Source organism: Leuciscus leuciscus (genome assembly GCF_965113295.1).
Source record: "Leuciscus leuciscus genome assembly, chromosome: 3".
Classification (NCBI taxonomy): domain Eukaryota; kingdom Metazoa; phylum Chordata; class Actinopteri; order Cypriniformes; family Leuciscidae; genus Leuciscus; species Leuciscus leuciscus.
This window is the reverse complement of record NC_138727.1, coordinates 37,053,959-37,073,541: the sequence shown is the minus strand read 5'-3', so window position 1 is coordinate 37,073,541 and position 19,583 is coordinate 37,053,959. Positions and strand designations below refer to the sequence as shown.

General features: G+C 37.9%; 1 protein-coding gene across 6 annotated transcripts in view; it reads left to right on the top strand.

Annotated features, from left to right (window-relative positions):
- The window catches only part of mcf2la (mcf.2 cell line derived transforming sequence-like a), a 78,654-nt gene that overhangs the window by 56,790 nt on the left and 2,281 nt on the right, over positions 1-19,583 (top strand). For 2 of the 6 annotated variants that reach the window (XM_082164712.1, XM_082164711.1), the window contains exons 7-30: positions 997-1,146; positions 1,564-1,688; positions 3,425-3,539; positions 3,780-3,899; positions 4,900-5,091; positions 5,390-5,581; positions 5,761-5,920; positions 6,419-6,471; positions 6,664-6,743; positions 6,831-6,897; positions 7,326-7,441; positions 7,530-7,599; positions 7,685-7,777; positions 8,543-8,635; positions 8,723-8,848; positions 8,950-9,171; positions 9,433-9,525; positions 9,657-9,735; positions 10,130-10,186; positions 10,272-10,442; positions 11,126-11,218; positions 12,290-12,367; positions 18,140-18,249; positions 18,334-18,446. In XM_082164712.1, coding sequence (XP_082020838.1) covers positions 997-1,146; positions 1,564-1,688; positions 3,425-3,539; positions 3,780-3,899; positions 4,900-5,091; positions 5,390-5,581; positions 5,761-5,920; positions 6,419-6,471; positions 6,664-6,743; positions 6,831-6,897; positions 7,326-7,441; positions 7,530-7,599; positions 7,685-7,777; positions 8,543-8,635; positions 8,723-8,848; positions 8,950-9,171; positions 9,433-9,525; positions 9,657-9,735; positions 10,130-10,186; positions 10,272-10,442; positions 11,126-11,218; positions 12,290-12,367; positions 18,140-18,249; positions 18,334-18,446 — 2,768 coding nt within the window. Of the gene's footprint in view, positions 1-996; positions 1,147-1,563; positions 1,689-3,424; positions 3,540-3,779; positions 3,900-4,899; positions 5,092-5,389; positions 5,582-5,760; positions 5,921-6,418; positions 6,472-6,663; positions 6,744-6,830; positions 6,898-7,325; positions 7,442-7,529; positions 7,600-7,684; positions 7,778-8,542; positions 8,636-8,722; positions 8,849-8,949; positions 9,172-9,432; positions 9,526-9,656; positions 9,736-10,129; positions 10,187-10,271; positions 10,443-11,125; positions 11,219-12,289; positions 12,368-12,678; positions 12,754-18,139; positions 18,250-18,333; positions 18,447-19,583 lie in introns of all 6 variants that reach the window. The other 4 variants (XM_082164708.1, XM_082164709.1, XM_082164707.1 and 1 more) reach the window with 3 other exon arrangements.

Sequence of the window (19,583 nt, the reverse complement as noted above, 5' to 3'; positions counted from 1 at the left end):
AAAAATCGTGGTTAAAAATCAGATTACACTATGAACCAGTATGAACTGGAGAACTTGGCTTCTGTTCAGATGTGGCTTCTGTGTGTGTGTGTGTGTGTGTGTGTGTGTGTGTGTGTGTGTGTGTGTGTGTGTGTGTGTGTGTGTGTGTGTGTGTGTGTGTGTGTGTGTGTGTGTGTGTGTGTGTGTGTGTGTGTGTGTGTGTGTGTGTGTGTGTGTCTACATTATGGGGACAAAATGTCCCCACAAAGATGGCAATATCTGAAATCCTTGTCCTTGTGGGGACATTTTTTTTTTGGTCCCCAAGAGGAACTCTGCTTCTAAATCATACAAGTGATGTTTTTTTGTTTTGTTTTTTTATGTAAAAATGCAGAAAGTTTTCTCTGATGGGTAGGGTTAGTGTAAGGGGATATAATATACAGTTTGTACAGTATAAAAACCATTGTCAATGTAAAGTCCCCATAAAACATGAAAAAACGTGTGTGTCTCCTAGTGTATTTATTACTCATGAGATTGAAGGACAAGTTACACTATGTGAAACAGTTCTATGGAGTGTGCTATCACTGAATTCTGTACATGTAGTAAAAGTGGAAATGTTCATCTTCATACTATGCATATTTAGTAGTAGTATGATCAAATGCAGTAGTATTCCAAACACACCTTAAGTCTTGGTTCTTCTTCATTATAATGAGGGATTTAAAAAAAAATTAGTCCTCCAGGAGGATGTTGGCCTTCATCTCGAGCAAATGAATTGCAGTTCTTCTCGTTCCATTTGTGGACTTGCTTTTAAGTAATCAGTAATTGATTTTCAGCACATCCGTATTGATCTGTGGCTGCTGTGTTTAAGTACTGTGCACTTGTTTGTAGTGGATGTTTTGTATTTGTTGCACACTCAGCCGTTAGTGTTAGTGTGTTTGGGTATCTTGCTGTTATGTGACTGGTGTAGTTTTGCACTGATCCAGCATTTGTGACTCTCGGTTTGTGTTGTTGTGCCTGTAGGCCATTGAAGGGTTTGCTCTGATGGTGAAGAAAACAGCACAGACTCTCCAGTCTTTCGGGACAGAGCTGGCAGAGACAGAACTGCCCAATGATGTCGAGGCCACGTCCAACCTTCTAACCATCCACACAGAGAAAAAGGACAAGATGAAGGTCAGAAAACAGAGAACAACTACTAAACATCAAGGTTTATTTATAATGACCAGCTTATTGTACATTATCCTGCTTCAACACAGCTTCTTACAAATATGTAAATAAATGGACATTATTTTTTATTGTTGTATTTATTTTAGTTTTTTTTTTTTATTATTCATTATGTAAAAAGAAAGCAAAATTATACTTGAAGGAGATTGATTGCATTTTGCGTGTCATTTATTTTATTTTTTGTCATACATAATATATTCAGTATTGGGCATAGTCTTTGACAAGGGGTCCAGTAAGATCATTAATAATTTAACATGGATGATTCACATGGCCACAAGCTATAAACAAACCTTAAGTTTACATAAATAATTCATGGTCATCATTCGGACTGAATAGCATGTTTATTTTGCGTGTGTGTGTGTGCAGGATGACTTGAGGATCGCTCTCTGTCAGGGAGGACGTTTGCTGGAGAGCATCAATGAGCCGCTGGTGAAAGATCCAGATTACACCATGAACCAGGATGAACTGGAGAATCTGGCTACTGTTCAGAGGTGTGTGTGTGTGTGTGTGTGTGTGTGTGTGTGTGAGAGAGATACCATCTACCGTGCTGGAATGCAAAAAGGAGAGACCAGAAGGTTACAATCCAGCAGAAGACTGTTGCGTGTCCTTGGTCAGTTTTCGTCCTTATTAAGCTGTTCTGGTCAGCTGTGCTTTTGCATACACAACAAGACAAGCCACCTGGTGAAGATTATACAGCAAATCTACAGACACGAATGCAAAAAGAGCATTAACTTACAGGAAGTCCAGCTCTACTCACATGACCTTTTACTGAAGCAGTGTTCTGGGATCTGTGTGTGTGGGTGTGTTAATATCCACAGGCATCTGCTGTCAGCCTTTATTATCTTGATGTGGCTATATTTGTTTAAAGGGGTCATCGGGTGCCCATTTTACACAAGTTGGTATGATTCTTTAGGGTCTTCATGTAAAGTTTGTAACATACTTTGGTTAAAATTCCTCAATGGTTGTGTAAAATAGGGCATTGACTCCGAACTTCGTTATTCGAATATAATTTGAATATATATTAAAAAAAAAGATATTCGAACGAATATTAGGCAGCCTTTAATATTCTAACCTGTTATGGGCATTATTTTTTGTAAATGTGTTTGCTTGTAAACGTCAATTCAGATTCCGAGGCTTTTTCACGCCTGGTGAAGTTGTGAATCGCGAGCTCATTGGTCATCTGGGCTCCTGTAGGTGACATTAGCGTCCTGGTTAGCGCCTATTTTGTATACAAAAACAATGGCCGCGCCAACGCCTACAACAACCACGCCTGACAAGGAGTTCAAAATCTACACTCCTGACAATTTGAAAAGCAACGTGTGGCGCTACTTTGGGTTCCCTAAGAAACAGGGAAAAATCACGAGTAAGGACAAAGTGATGTGTAAAATATGTAGGACCAAACTCACATACCACGTGACGACCAGCAACATGAAAGCCCACCTGTCAACACTACATCCCGGCAAGCTGGAAGAGGAGGAGGGGGAGGGATCGGGGGTGAGAATAAAATTATATAAGAATAAAATATTATTAATAAATATTTGAATATATTTGAATATTAATATTAATAAACAAACGAACTTCGAATATGATTTTTGGGCAAAAGTCAAAGCCCTAATGTAAAACAACACCGTTTTTACCTCTGTTCACAGCGACCCGTTTTGGTGCTTGTCTCTTTAAATGATAATGAGCAACTGCTCACCCCACCCCTCTCTTCCATGGGGGGTGTCGACTCAAGACACTAAAGTGCTGCCTTGGCGGACAGTATACAAATGGCTGAGGGCGGAAATATGCTAATACGGGAAATATGCTAATACGGGACAGTCCGTCAGCGGTTGTGGGCGGAGCATGAGCAATATGACATCAAATTGCTCAGAAAATCCAAACGGCCGTTTGGGCTTTTTGAGGATTAAAAGGATTTGAGTGAATGGATTTTTTTCATTGCATGGTGGTTGTGTCCACACACTGCAAAGACACATTTATATGCAAACACCATATAAAAGTAAATTTTGCATCCGATGACCCCTTTAAGGTTTTTATCATACAGAATGAGATTTCAGAGCTATGATAGTGGGCATGATTTGTATGACTTCGGAAGCTACTGTCTCTTTTGGTTTCAGAACAGTTTGGCTACTGTTCACTGTATTTTTTTAATGCATGGTAAAAAGCAGCTTGGAAGATAGTGAATGGTGACAGATTGGTGAAAGTATTCTTTTCTTTCTTTCTATAGGTTGCTTGGTCAATTAGATGAGACTGAAACAGCATTTGATGATTTTTGGGACAAACATCAGACCAAGCTAGAGCAGTGTCTGCAACTGCGGCATTTTGAGCAGGACTACAGGGAGGTGAGCTGCACAGACTGGTTCATCTGTATCACTTAAACATCTTTTCAGTAGAGATGCATTGTTTTTTTTTATTATTATTTATTTACTTGCCACATTTCAGATTTATAGGTTTTTCATCTAATATTTAGATGTGGATAGAGTAAGGGGATAGAATATACATTTTGTACAGTATAAAAACCATTACGCCTATGGACTGTGTGTGTGTGAGCAGTAGTTGTAATGTGTTCATCTGTGTTGTAGGTTAGAGCTCATTTAGACGTGGTGTATGAAAGACTATCAGGCTTCTCGGAAGTAGGAATAAGCCCCGCCCACGCTGAACATATCCTAAAAGAGCTGACCAATCATGAAGAAAGAGCTTGTGTAAGTATTAACCTGCTGTCAAAATTTTTTTGTTTGTTTTTTTGATGATATGACACTATTATTCAGATACAAAATTAAACAACATAGTACTGCAAAAAATCTATTACAGATCAAATAATCCAGACCCAACGCACATTCATTTGTCCTTCTAATGTTCTAGTGTGTGTAGATACGGGCATATGGTCTTATAAAGCATGTAAATTTCACCTTCCTTAATGAAATCGCTGAGCGCGGCAGTTTGAGACCCTTTCAGAAATCACCCACATGTCCTCATCCTGCGGAGAGAAGAGGGGGGTGTTCTACCCAGTGTGATAAATCACCCATCACTACGCTGGAATTATTCTGCTGACACAGGGGCATTGTGGGAGTTCTGGGTGACCACAAAGTGGCAAACTTGAATTTTTTTTTTTTTTTTTTAAGTAAATAAAAATATTTACATGCCATTCAAAAGGTTGGGTCTGTAAGATTTAAAAAAAAAAAATAGTTTTAGAAAGATGCATCTTATGCTCACCAAGGCTGCATTTTGTTTAATCACAAATTTAGTAAAAACACTGTAAAATATTTTAAATGTAAAATTTAAAACAACAGCTTTTTTCTATTTTAATATATTTTAAACTGTATTTTATCCCTGTGATGCAAATCTGAATTTTCAGCATTATTACTCCAGTCTTCAGTGTCACATGATCCTTCAGAAATCATTCTAATATGCTGATTTACTGCTCAAGAAACATTTCTTATTATCAGTGTTGAAAACTATTTGATGTTTATGCCTAATATTTTTGTTGAAACCATGAATTTTTTTTTTTAGAAAGATCAAAAGAACAGCATTTGTATGAAATTTAAATCATCAGAATCTTTTGTTACATTATATAACTATACTGTCATTAGAAATGTACTATTTACTCTTATATTTGACCAATTTCATGTGTTCTGCTATTATTATTATTTATAAATTGTATTATTATAAAAATAAAAAATAAATGTTTCTCTCCATCTGTAGGAGGTGTTGGACCGGGCTCTGTCTCTAGCGTGTGATGCAGATCTGCTGATCGAAGCGTCTCATTACGCTGTGGATTCCATCCTGCCCAAATGCTCTGAGCTGCGGGTTGTGTGTGAGGAGATCAGCGGTGTGCTGAATAACAAGAAAGCTCATCTGCTCAAAGCCATGGAGCTACACCAGTCTCTGGAGAAGGTACTAGGACCACCTGATGACTCCTTCATCAGAGCTGTGCAAGATCCCTCTTAGTCAACTTTATTCCTCTGCTGACTTATTTCCATTTGAATCTAGAAGTTGGAGCAGGACAGACATATCAAATGGACATTGCTAAATAGCTAATAGCCTTTAGTTTAGGTCACAGTCTCTATTTATAATTTAGGAGGAGGCTTTGTCAACTTTTAGGAATAGATTACAAATGGTCTCAGAGCTAACAGACATGGACTAAAAGCCACAAAAACTTCTTTAACTCTTATTCTTCTCCCGTCACTCTCAGGCCTCTAAATGGTGTGATGATGGGATCTACCTGCTGGCGTCTCAACCTGTGGATAAGTGTCAATCACAGGATGGGGCGGAGTCAGCGCTGCAGGAGATTGAGCGTTACCTGGATACAGCCAATCAGCACAAGCTGACAGATTTGAGTGTGATTTGGAGGGACTATGAGTCAGTGCTCACTCAAGACTTCAGGGTAAAAGACAAAAGACTCAAAACCATGAAGAAAAAACAGAACTGAGCCATAATACGTGTGGATAGATTTTTATTTATACATGTATTGGTTATTTAAGTGTTATGGGAGAATATGGAAATTATTAGTCAAATGTCTTGTCAAGTTTAAGTTGAATGAATATTTTCTCTGTGCTCAAACAGGATCAGGTGGACAAAGTGTTTCAGAAGCAGCTGTCCATGCAAGAAGTGTTCGAGAAGAGGAGGGTCAGTCTTAAGAAGTTAGCAGCCAAACAGACACGACCCGTGCAGCCCGTCGCCCCACGTCCTGAGGCCATCATCAAATCACCCATCTTGTCTCCAGGTTAATCCCCTAAAGTGACTTTTTGTGTGTTGGGTTGGGTTTCCCAGAAACGAGTCACTGTTTCTAGGTCCAAATGCTCAATCATTTGCTCGAACACACGCTGCTGACATACATTCACGGTGTGCTGTAATACTATAAAAAAAAACAGGTTCCTAACCTTTATCTCATACTCTTTTAAAAAAGAAATAAAGGTTCTTTAAAGGGATTTATGGTTCTGTAAAAAACCATTAACATCCACAGAACCTTTTTCAAAAAAAGCCATTTGGTTTATGAGGACACTGGAAGTGTCTTCATTAACCATGTTTACGTTGTAATACCCATGTCATTATACACATCTGTGTCCTCATAATAAACCATATATACAAGAACACACACACACAAACATTCCCTGTCACTTATTTTACTCATCTGCCATCTAGTGTTCATAATAGAAAACTGCAGGGATCATTGCCACAAAAAAGAATATTATTATATTTAATGCATGTTTTTTTACCCCAGCACATACGGAGAAGACTATAGAGGGTGATATCATCAATGGAAACTGCAGAAAAGTAAGTATATCTAGAAAAGTGCTTTAATTAATTTTTAAGCAGTAATATTTGAGTTCGTTTGAGTGGATTTGAACGTTGAGCTAAAAATATGTGTGATTTAATAAAATGACAGAATTGGTTTGAACACATTTTCAAGACACTGTATGCGTGTTATATACGTAGAAATCAATGCATGGTTGTTTATGTTTGCAGGGAGAGATGCTCTTACAGAATGACGGCAGCAGACACCCGTCTGTCTCTGATGAAGAGGAGAACTTTGCTGTGCTTAGACGGTCAGTCAGGGGCGACTTAAAAGGAAAGTGAGCTATTGTGTGTCATTTTCTATTTGACTGATTGTGTTGAATGTCCGTCCACTACAGGCATGTGATGAACGAGCTGTTGGAGACGGAGAGAGCGTATGTGGAGGAGCTGCTGTGTGTGCTGGAGGTGAGTTATACTGACACCTTTCACTACTAGAGGTCAGATCAATGTACGTTTTAAAGTCGGCATGAAACAGAAGTTACAATAGTCTTTTTTTTTTCAAGTAAAACAGCTTCTCGTACGAGAAAAAAATTTAGGGCGGGACTTGATTTTGTCCATGGGGAATTGATTGGCTTGGTGATTGGAGTGGTTTGCTATTGGTGGATTCTCATTTGAGTGACAGGTTGCCCCGCCCTCGTGCCAGTAAACGCATCATCAGAGAATAGAAGATGCTGCAATAGACAGGAGAAGCTATTTTGATGAAAGATTACAAGGGCACATGAATAAATAAAAAAAGCAATATTCCATGAAAAAATAAGAATTGTACACTTTGATTTCATGGTGACTTTAATAACTTTTAGCGCATTTGACTTGACAAATGATTTTGTGTTTAGGGTTATGCAGCAGAAATGGACAATCCAGCCATGGCTCATCTCATCCCCAACACGCTGCTTCACAAGAAGGACATCCTCTTTGGCAACATGCCTGAGATATACCAGTTCCACAAGAAGTGAGTTGAACCCTCTCTGTCTCCGTTTGAGCTTCCACTTGTGTGGTGTTATAAAGCTAAAGTGCCTCTTATTCTCTATATATTATAGGACTTTTCTTCGTGAACTGGAGACGTACACAGTGTATCCTGAGCTTGTGGGCCGGTGTTTCTTGGAGAGAGTGAGTCTGATGTCACATCTTGTGCTGTTCTGATTTATAACATGATTAAATGGATTTTTCAAATGTCTTATTCATGTTTTGTTAGATGATGGATCTGCAGATATATGAGAAGTACTGTCAGAACAAGCCTCGCTCCGAGTCTCTGTGGAGACAGTGCTCTGACTGCGCTTTCTTCCAGGTCATCTTACATTGCAAGAAACTACAGACACCATTAAGCCACGTTACATAAAAGCACATCTTTTTTTTCTATAATCCAAAGGGTCATATTATAGAGCGTCATATCTAATATTTTACTGTTAAATTGTTTTGGATTTTTTTCAATGTTTTGAAAGAAGTCTCTTATGCTCACCAAGGCTACATTTATTTGATCAAAAATACAGTATAGACAGTAATATTGTAAAATTTTAAAAAACTGTTTTCCATTTGAATATATTTTAAAATGTAATTTATCCCTGTGATGTAAAGCTGAATTTCTTCAGTCTATATATATATATGTGTGTGTGTGTGTATATATGAAGAGTTCAGATCCAAAAGCCTCTAAATGCCATCTGAAATTTTCTTTAAAATGATACATTTTAACAAGCTCGTATATTTAAGTTAAGTAATTTCACTTAAATGGCAATGAAAATTACCTATTAATTGTCATTTAAGTGAAATTACTGAACTTAAATATACGAGCTTGATAAAAATTATCATTATAGAAGAAAATTTCAGATGGCATTTAGAGGCTTTTGGATCTGAACTCTTCATATATACACACACACACACACACACACTTCTTTAAAAAAAGATTTACTGCCCCAAACTTCAAATTTATTATTATTATTATTACGGCTTCATAAATAATACTGTACTATAATAGTTTAATAGTAATATTTATACAATTTTATCATCATAAACTATATTCATAGTAAAGAAAAGAATTTGTGTATGCTATTTTCAGGAGTGTCAAAAGAAACTGGAGCATAAGCTTGGTTTGGACTCGTACCTGCTCAAGCCTGTGCAGAGAATAACCAAATACCAGCTTTTACTCAAGGTAAACTACACCCAGACCCAAATATATAATTCCTACATTTGCACCTCTGTCTGGTAACCTCATGTGGTTCATGTGTGTTTATATCAGGAACTGTTGAAGTACAGTAAAGGCTGTGACGGTGAGGAAGACCTGCAGGAGGCGCTCTCATCTATTCTAGGCATCCTAAAAGCTGTGAATGACTCCATGCACCTTATCGCCATCACTGGATATGAAGTAAGGACGCGTTTTATTTAATGTGTAGATTGAATGAAAAAGGTCATCAATAATGTAAGACACCTTTGGAGTCGTTGTTGACCCTTGACCTGTGTTTCCAGGGCAACCTCAGCGATCTGGGCCGCTTGATGATGCAGGGGTCGTTCAGCGTGTGGACGGAGCATAAGAAGGGTCACGCGAAAGTGAAAGACCTGGCACGCTTCAAGCCCATGCAGAGACACCTCTTCCTGCACGAAAAATCTCTGCTCTTCTGTAAGAAACGAGAGGAGAACGGAGAAGGTTATGAGAAAGCCCCGTCATACAGCTTCAAACACTCACTCAACGTAAGTCCCGAATGCCAAAGGAGTTTAAGACAGAATATTAAAGTAGTTTATTTTCATTTATTACTTCTCTGATATGGAAATCAGCAAATCAAGGGAAGATTTATCATTTTTTGTGTAATCTAACCAAGAAAAAGATGAAATGCTCATGTTTAATTTGTGTTTTGTCTTGTGTAAATAAAGGTTAATGAAGATGAGCACATTTACGGGGAATATCAGGTTTCTGTATGAGACTGATTATGTTCATATCTTGTCCTCTGATAGATGAGTGCTGTAGGCATTACTGAAAATGCAAAAGGAGACCACAAAAAGTTTGAGATCTGGTGTAATTCTCGAGAGGAGGTGTATATCGTACAGGTAAACTCTTATATGTCTTGCAATTGTCCTTGTAAAAATATCCTATGTCTATTTAAATAGCATTGGATGTATATAATCTGATCTATAATCCTGTCACTCACCTTTCTGGTCATTTTATTGTTTATTTTCAGGCGCCGACACCAGAAATCAAAACGGCATGGGTGAATGAGATCCGCAAGGTTCTAACGGGGCAACTAAAGGCTTGCAGAGGTGAGAGATGCCGTGCCTTAATCTAGCTTTTTATAATTTAGCAAAGACACATTAATTTGATCAAAAGTGACAGTTAAAACAATTATAATGTTACAAAAATTTATATTTCAAATAAACCCTCTATTCATCAACAAATCCTGAAAATATAAAGCGGCACAACTGTTAGAATATCAACACAAGAATAATTATAATAAATGTTTCTTGAGCAGCAAATCAGATTTCTGAAGGATCATGTGACACTGAAGTCTGGTGTAATGATGCTGAAAATTCAGCTTTGCATCACAGGAATAAATTACGCTTTAAAATATATTCACATAGAAAACTATTATTTGAAATTGTAATAATATTTCACAATTTTACTGTTTTTACTGTATTTTTGATCAAATAAATGCAGCTTTGGTGAGCATAAGAGAACATTACCAACATCATACCGACCCCAAGATTTTGAACGGTAGAGTATATAGAAATGACACACTTCACGTTATCAGCACGTTATGTTTGTAGTTGTCTAATACTGTTGTGATGATGTGTTTCAGAGGCGAGGCAGAAGAGCTCAGATCAGTTAACTCCCACCAGCAGCAGTCTAACCCTGAGCCCCTTCAAGACCAACCCAAAGACCCTCAAGAAGGGAGAAGAGAAGAAAACTGAGCCCACAGCTGCAGATCCCAGTACGCCTGCCTTACTAAAAAATAACGACAAGGTCAAAGGTCAGTCAGCCCTTCTCAACATAAACAAGAAAATCGAAATCACGCACTGTCTGAGTAGGTACTACATTTGAATTTACTCCGCGACCATTAAAAAAGTACGCTCAATATATTATGAATATGGGTCTACATCCGCCATGTTGTTACTGTCACGTGACCTACCGGCGTCAGTCGCTTCGTTTCACTTCCAATTATAAATCCCTCACGGGATAGTAATGTGTCCATCGAACGCACACTTCAGAATCTTGGTGGAAGTAGTACAGTAGATCATCTGTGGACTTTTCACCTACTGTTTTATACTATGTATTCGGACATACTACTTTTTTGGCGGACTGTTTTTCACATGCTATATAGTAGGGAAGTTTTCGATTTCGGACACAGCGTCTGTGTGTACGCATTTTCAGAAGTCGTCTTTCAGATATTACACAGGACATATTTGAAATCAGTCAGTCAACAAATCCGTGAAACTAACCCCAGACTGACGTTTCCCTAAATCTATCCCACAATTCAGAATTGCTGCTGTCTTTCCTCTTGCTGCTTAGACTGTGAATTTCTGTGATAAATTTCTTTGTGACCCCCCTGGTGTTTCTTTTTTCCTAGTTTTTTATTTTCTGACTAAACCTGTAACGGCCTTGATTATTTCCCCCTCCTCTTTCTTTCTTTCTCTCTGTCTCTGTGGAGAATAGACGAGACTGTCACCAGTCCCAACTCTGAGAGAGCTGCAGTGGCTAAAAAACGTTTTACACTGCAGGGCTTCAGTAACCTCAAGAGCCAAAAAGGTACACAGTCACGGGCAATACATTTACAACAGGGTCACTGCATATTGATAAGACATTTCTGAAAATCATTATGACAAAAACATGTATATAATAATAATAATAATGTATACATATACGATCGTATAAACTACGATACTTTTGAAAACAAATAGTTTAGTGACATTGGATAAATGGAAAATATTTAACCTGGAATAAGTACTAAGCTTTGGCTTGAACCTCACTGCAGAGTTTATAGCAGCCTCTGGTGGCAAAAGCCTCACACTACCAATGGTCATCACTCTCTGCCCTCCAGGTACACTGCAGTCTCAGGATACACTAGACTCTAGTGCTAGATTAGCAGCAGTTTAACGTCAGAGGTCAAACTTGGTAACGTTAGAATTTAGAACCATCATTACTTTAATGCCCTTTACTGTGCCTTAACCAGGTGTGACACAACTTGTTTCCAGGAAAAAGAATTTGTCCACACCAAAACCAAACTATTTTATTGTATTTCTTTTTTTTGGACCAGTTACATTTCCCTGGGTTCACTGGTAGGGCCTAAACCAGGTGTGATACAACTTTATTTCAGGAACAATAATTTGTCCACAACAAAACAAAATGTTTTTTTCTTCTTTTTTTTCCTTTTTTCCCCCCCCTGGTTTCACTGTGGTAGGGCATCAACCATGTGCGACACAACTTTATTTCCAGGAGCAAGAATTTGTCCACACCTAAATTGAAAATTCTTTGCTATGTGAATTTTATGTATTTATTTTATCTTATTTTATGGGAGTGGGATTTTGAACCGATTACATTTTCCTGGGTTCACTGTAACAGAACTAACTAGTTTAAAACTGGGGGAAAAAAGTATATTTGATCAGATGTTGTTTTGTCACATCGCAAATGGTTAGGGCACAGTGTAAGACTTTAGTGTACATGCTACTTTAGAGTCTTTCACCCTGTAGAACAGCCACACTTTTCTTCATAATATTTAAGAGTCTTTCCTTTAACCCTGTTATAGGCTTTCTCTTTCTTCTTTCCTGTTTATTTGTCCTCTTTTCTTTCTCCTTTCTCGCTCCTTGCTTTGGCTGCCAGGATCATCCCCCCCTAGTCCTGATCACAAAACTAAAAGACATGAGATTAAGAGTGATCCTACACCGTTTGGCTTCAGAGGTACACTGTCCCATTAAAACTCCCAGCATTCCCTCCTCCAGCATCAGCCATGACCAGTGTCCTGTGCTCCCAAGTCTTTGTTTTATCATATTATGTGGTTTCCACATTTTATTTCACCTTCATATATTAGGTTTCACCATCTTTCATACATCAGCCTGAAGTAATAGTAAACTAAAACGCTTCAATATTAGGTGTTAAGCTTTCACAATCCAAACTGACTTTAGTTCTGCATACCTCACCAACAAAAGCAATCTGTGGTGTTTGGTAAATCGATGGAGTCTTTGAAATCTTATCGGCTGCCTCTCCCTTAGACGCAGGTCCCCACATCTCTCTTATCCGAGTGAGATGGATGAGCACTTCTAGTCTGTTGCAGACTAAAAGGAGAGGTAACAAGATGCCTGGTGTGGGAATGAACTTTATCGTCTTTATTGCTCTCTCACAGCGAACTTCCAAACAGACTGGCAAACACTAACCACAGGGTGTGATATTATTGCACTGTAATTGGTGGTTTGCAGGATAAATCACAGTGATAAATGGCATCTCTGATATAACTGCTCAATAAATTACTATTGTAAATCTAAAATGCTCTTTACCGTGGGAGAATGTGAATCCAGCCCAGTTCATATCGTATAACAGGAGAGAGAAAAATTATCTGATAATCTCATTCTATTTACCCTACTCTCTTTTAAAAAGATGAATCCACTCAAATTGAATCATCATCATTATTTATACTCATGTCATTTCAAACCTGTATGCCTTTCTTTCTTCTGTGGAACACAAAAAGAAGAATGGTTTTACAATTTACTTGTTGATGTTTTCCATGCATTTACATTGAATGAGGACTAAAGGGTTCAAGCTTCAAAAAGAAAGCATAAGCCCCATAAAAGTATTATAGACGTGACACTGACAATCTTTTCCTCCGGTGAGATTTTAACTTGAAAATCATTGCTTTGATTCAGTGAACTGAACTTGAGAACCAGTTCAGTCCGATTCGCGAATGAATCATTCAGACTGGTTTGTGAACCAAATCAATTACTTCACTGAAAAGATCCAACTTAAAAGAATGATTCATTAACAAATTAGACTGATAACTACAGTATTTATCTCATGAAGATTTTCAGTGAATAAGTAGTTTTCGACTTGTTCTTCAGGCAAAGCTGTCATATGATTTCATAAGATTTTGGCATGTGCCTATATTTATACTTTTGCCCACCTTTTGAAGTTTGAAAATGTAAGCTTCCGTTTGTTGTAATTGCATGGAAAAGATCTTTCTGTATTCCACAAAACAAAAAGCCAAACCGGTTTGGAATGACATGAGGATGAGTAAATGATGACAGAATTTTCATTTCTGGTTGAACTATTCCTTTAAATACTGTGTTTTTACTGTAGATTTACGGGCATCCTTTAAAATAGTACATTTATAAGCCAAAAGATGTCAGTTTTTGCAAGAAAGTCAACTTGCACTTCCCTTGGTGTGGAAACACTTGAGTCTAACGCTGCATGAGTGTCTGGTTTGGGTTCCTGTCTGCTGGTTTGCGGTGCTAGTTCTGGATTCACTTTTACAATTCTGAAACCACAGATCCGTTTCTACCAAACACTCTTCCGGGCTCCATGATTATCCACTGATTCAGATCTAAAAATGTTTATGTATCTCTCCATAAACATGTTTTGGATGATTTGCGAATGTGTCATATGCCGCCTTCACAGTCATATTCTGAACATAAAACACAAACAGCTGTTAGCTCAGTTCCTGGACCTGTTCCTCTTTTTAAATGGATTATGAGATAAAGAGGCTCTGGCTCCGTTTCAGAACCTAGTGTGCTGCCTACATAGGCATCACATGCACACTCCCAATGCAAAATCTGTTCTGAAACTTAGGAAGTGGGATTATTACTTCATACATCTGTCACATCAATTCCATAATACATTGACAAGCTCAGTGAAAACATCCATCCAAGATGGTGAATTTGGTTAAAGAAATGACAACTATATGATTAAACAAATTTACAATTAGTGTAATAACTATTTTGTTGTTAGCTTAGCAACATGCTAATGGCAAACTCTATAGAGGTTATGCCTTGACGTCACTTCCTCGCCCCTCAGCCGGACTGAGTGGCAAAAGAGCCGCTTGCGTGACAGGAATCAATAGGGGAAACTGTGAAAACGCGAGTAAAGCAAACGATTATCAGTTTAAACTAAAGGTTGGACTCGATTTAGTGTTCCTTACAACTTACCAAAGATCCAGTGATCCATGGATGTTGACATGCAGCCAGGAATCGTGTTTTCTGACACTTATATGAGCCTGATTTATACATAATACATAAAGCAAATTGAACGCTTTATATAAATACAATATAGGTAGGCCTAAATCCGGATGATCACTTACTGTATATCAATGTTATGTATCGTCATATCGTCCAGCCTTAAAACTTGTACAGTATTAACGTCTGATTATGCAGAATATACAATGGTAAATATTTCATTAATGAGTTGTCATTACAAGATATAGGTATGATTTGCACAATCATACATATCATATTGACACACAATGATAACAGCAAATCCATCTTTCGCTGCCTGGAGTCCAGTTGTTTCTATGAATCGCAGCCATCCATTTGCTTCTCTGTTCTGTAGCTTTCGGCAGTCTGTAAAAATATACCTCAGATTTCTTGTCAGATCTAGTTGTACAGTCAGTCGCAAAGCTCTTTCCCGTTTTAGATGTGTTTTGTGTGTTTTTCCTCAGCATACACTCTGAAAACAAATGCTCCGGCCGACGTGACGTCACGCGCATAGTGACCCTCTGCTTATGTAGAGCGTTTCAAATCACTCTTGGAAAAAAAGTTTCAATTGGGTTCTTAAACTCAATTTTAAAGAATGCTTTACGCCAAAAATAATCTATTTCAGGAGAAATCCCTTAAATTATTGCATAATAGAAATGATTGCATAAGTCTTAAATCATTGCAATAATAAATGTTGATGTTTATTTAAAAAATTTTATGGGATATTTCAATGTTTTTATACTGATAAAGTATTTTTTACGAGCTGTTTAATTCATAAAATTGCATTATTTTTTATTTAATTTTTTTTGACTAAATCCATAAAATGATGGGAGCCCTTCTACATCATGTAAAAGTTCTATATAGGTTATTTTCTTCTTAGAGTGAGGTTCTATGACAGTTAAGGCCCTTTCACACCGGATGCGTAACGAAAAAGCGAAACGAAAAAGCGAATAGTTCGTGTGCGAATAGTTCGCATCAAAACCATTCACATCAGCCGCGACGCGAATTTGCGACGTCTGTGACGTTCAGAGAGCTTCAACATTCTCAAACTTTCGCGCGAATCGCGCCGACAGCTGAGAAAACATGGACACTTCATCATCATCATCATAATCATCATCCAGTCATAGTCATAGCATCCAGTGAAGACGAGCTTTTCATTTGATTTAAAAGACAGAAAAGAAGGTTTTGGGTGCACCCAATCTTACAGAACAGAGAGTCTGAAGGGGAGTATGCTTATGTGCACAGGTTTTTTTTTTTTTTTTTGCGTCTTCAACTAAACACAGTGCGTTTTGTAATGTAACTACACATTACATGTAACCAGGGCTTGACATTAACTTTTTTGCTCACTAGCCAATGTGGCTAGTGGTTTTCCAAAGTTACTAGCCACACAGCATTTTTACTAGCCACATTTTTGTTGTTGTGAAATTATCCGATAAAAGTTGACTTATGGCGTGCTAAAATTTACTTGAACTAGATTTACAACCCTTTTAAATGTAAAACCACTGTATACACCCAAATCAAGACTACATAAATATATAACAATACAGGTCATTATCATTAGCTCTGATAAGGTTGTGTGTAAAGCTCCTTTTTTTAAATAAAACCATGTATCATGTATTATATGTCGCCACATATTGCTCCACCGGCATACGACGTAACTCCAGGGCAGCTAGCTGTCTCTTCGATTCTTTGTTGTCGGTCACTAGCGATCAATACTCATTAGGGCTGTCAAAATCGCTCAAAAACGACATTCGAATATTCCCTCTAAAAAAAACACATAGCTTATATTCGAACTATTCGAACATCTGGTTGCGCATTTTGTCAATGACGCGCATTACGTCAATAACAGGACAAATTAATACAAAGAGACATAACTACTTGTATAGGTAGTTTATTTAAGTTTAAACATATTTGACAACGTATTACCTACACGAAAACAAGTAAATCAACTAATGGCCAAGACCGCAGACCTCACTCTCGCTCGCTCACTCGCAGGCACTCTTTCTCTCTCTCACCCTCACCCTCATGCTGCGTTCACACCAAACGCGAATAGAGCGTCTGGCGCGAGTGTAAAGACGCGTTTACGCGCGTCTGGAGGTCTTGCGGCGCGAATGAGGCGTCACGCGCTCTGTGCATAACAGATAAGCAAATGTTGAGTGCTGATCAAGAGATTTGTGCAAGCAATTTAAGGTCGCAACTCTTATATAGCAGGCTTCATTCAGTGATTGAAACAAATATTATTAACATTAATTGAAGTTTTACAGTAGGCTATATAGAACCGACATTGAACGCTCCGAGCGAGCTGTGCTGTGGTAAACATGGAACTTTTCCTTGACATGAAACGGTAAATAATCAAACCAGTGGAAGCCTGCAGTGCATGAAACTGCTGTATCTAACCTACCTTATTCATGCAATATCTATTCAGTCAGTACAGTAGCCTACACTTTGGTAATGTTTCTGTTTAACGTTAAATAAAATGACCCCTCAGGCAGCGCGCCCACTCGCAAAGCAGACAGCCGCGCCTCTGCTACCGCGGGCGTTTTTCCACATTCGAATATTAATTTTCACCTTTGAAATTCTGTTTTTTAAAACTATTCGAATATATATTCGAATTTAGAATATTCGTTGACAGCCCTATGGGAGTTGTAGTGTCACACTTATTTCAGATGCCTTTGAAAAGACTACAATTATTCAACCCGCCAAAGTGGCTAGTTGGAGTGACTGTGTTACCCGCCACGAGCAAAATCCACCCGCATTTGGCGGGTTGGCGGGTGTTAATGTCAAGCCCTGCATGTAACACACGAAGTAAGTAAGTTAAAAATCATTCGACTAGAAACTGTAGATATCACACAAAGAATGTATAGTATACTAAAAGCAGCCCTAAATAGTCTCACTACATTTTGTTACGTGTTCAAAGTAAACACGGTGTCTGTCTCTATCTTTGACGATAATAGTGTTAGCTTTCTATCCCAAATGTAGTTTGGCCTGCTAGCCTACACAGCACAGGACTATATGACTAAAACTATCACACAACAAACTCACAGTCAAGATAACCGAGTTGGTTGGCATATGCTACGCCACACATTGTCTTTCAAATCGTTGTCCTTGTAGTATGTGATTGGCTGAAGCCTATTCTGTCGCAGCAAAAGTTAAAAAAAAATCGACATCGAAGCGAATAAAATAAAAGTCGTTTTTTCGCCGCTGCGCATTCGCGTTCGGTGTGGAAGCACTCATTACACAAACAGCTGATCGAAAAATAAAACCATCGCGCGAATGATTCGTGCGTCAAAATCGCGTCCAGTGTGAAAGGACCTTTAGGAATCCAGCTTTTTCTATACATAAGGAGTGGACCGCAAACTACGTTTTGAAACCGAGCCAGTCTCTTCTTCATCTTCCACTCACCATCTATGTGGAGCACCATTTATCCCTCTCTTTCGATGTTTTAACATGATCCAAATGTGACATTGGTTTCACCCGTCCTCTCTTCCTCAAGGCTTCACCAAGGCGTCGCTGTCTATGGATGCGTCGGAGGAGAACGACGGTTACTCGAGCGCCGAGGACCCCATGAACTCTGATCCTGAGGATGAGGGAGGGAAGAAGCTGGTGAGTCTCTTGAGGAACTCTTCGCTGCATGATTCCTTGTGTTTGTTTGAGCACTGATGGTGTCGTGTTTGTTTTTTGCATTAGTCTCCTGGCAGGTACGTGGTAGTAGCTGACCATGAGAAAAGCGGACCACAGGAGCTGACGGTTAAGAGTGGAGACACGGTGGAGCTGGTGAGAGAGGCAGACGACGGACGCTGGTAAGATTCACACATTCAGGATTATAGAAATACTATCATTATTTACTCATCCTCGTGTTTCACGTTATGACCAATAAATGAATTGTTTGTTTGTGGTTTTTAACAAATCAACAATTTAATTCAATGGATCTTTTATTCTGTTGAATCAACCAATTGAAATAAATTCCAAATCTAAACAATCATGACTGTTATGTATCAGTGTTATTTTAGGATTATCTAGAAGTATACTAATATAGCTGTATTAATATTTTTAAGGTGGATTGTGTAATATTTAGGAGGATCTATAGACAGAAATGCAATATAATATACATATTATGTTTTCAGTGGTGTATGAAGATCTTACAAAATGAACAGTTATGTTTTTATTACTTTAGAATGAGCCATTTCTATCTACATACACTGCGGGTCCCCTTACATTGAAATAGCCATTTTGCGCAGACATGTTTCTACAGTAGCCCTAAACGGACAAACTACTATAGATCGCGTTTCGTCACTGTTGTTCTTTGTGCAAAGAAGCTAGCTAAAGTCAGCGAATTAAACACTGACACAATGATGAACAAGTAACAATAATATTCGCAATAACATATCATTTTACTGAATAATAAAGTAAACCTAATTTCTTAATTTATCTTTGTAAAGAAACCTCATTGCCTAACTGGCTACGGCCACCATAACTTCTGTTGATTGCAATTCGCAACCTCACCACTAGATGCCGCTAAAAATCACACACTGCACCTTTAAGTTGGTTTTTTACTTTTTTATATTTTTCAGTTTTCATTTTAAATGTAGTGTAATTTGTATTATAGTTTGTTTGTTTTGTTTTTTTAAATATAACTTATTAGGTTTAATTTATTTTTTATTTCAGTTTTGTGCTTCATCTTTTGTGCAAACTTATTTCAGTTTTCAATTTCAAGTTTTCGTTTTAAGTTTTTCATCAAATGTTTATGGAAGCTTGTTTCCGCCACAGAATAAAACATTTTAAAAGATAATTGCGACTTTTTATCTCACAATTACGAGTTCAAATCTCGGAATTCTGACTTTATTTCTCAAAATTGCAAGATACAAAGTCAGAATAGCTTGATATAAAGTCAGAATTGCGTGATATAAAGTCGCTATTACGTTATAAAGTAAGAATTG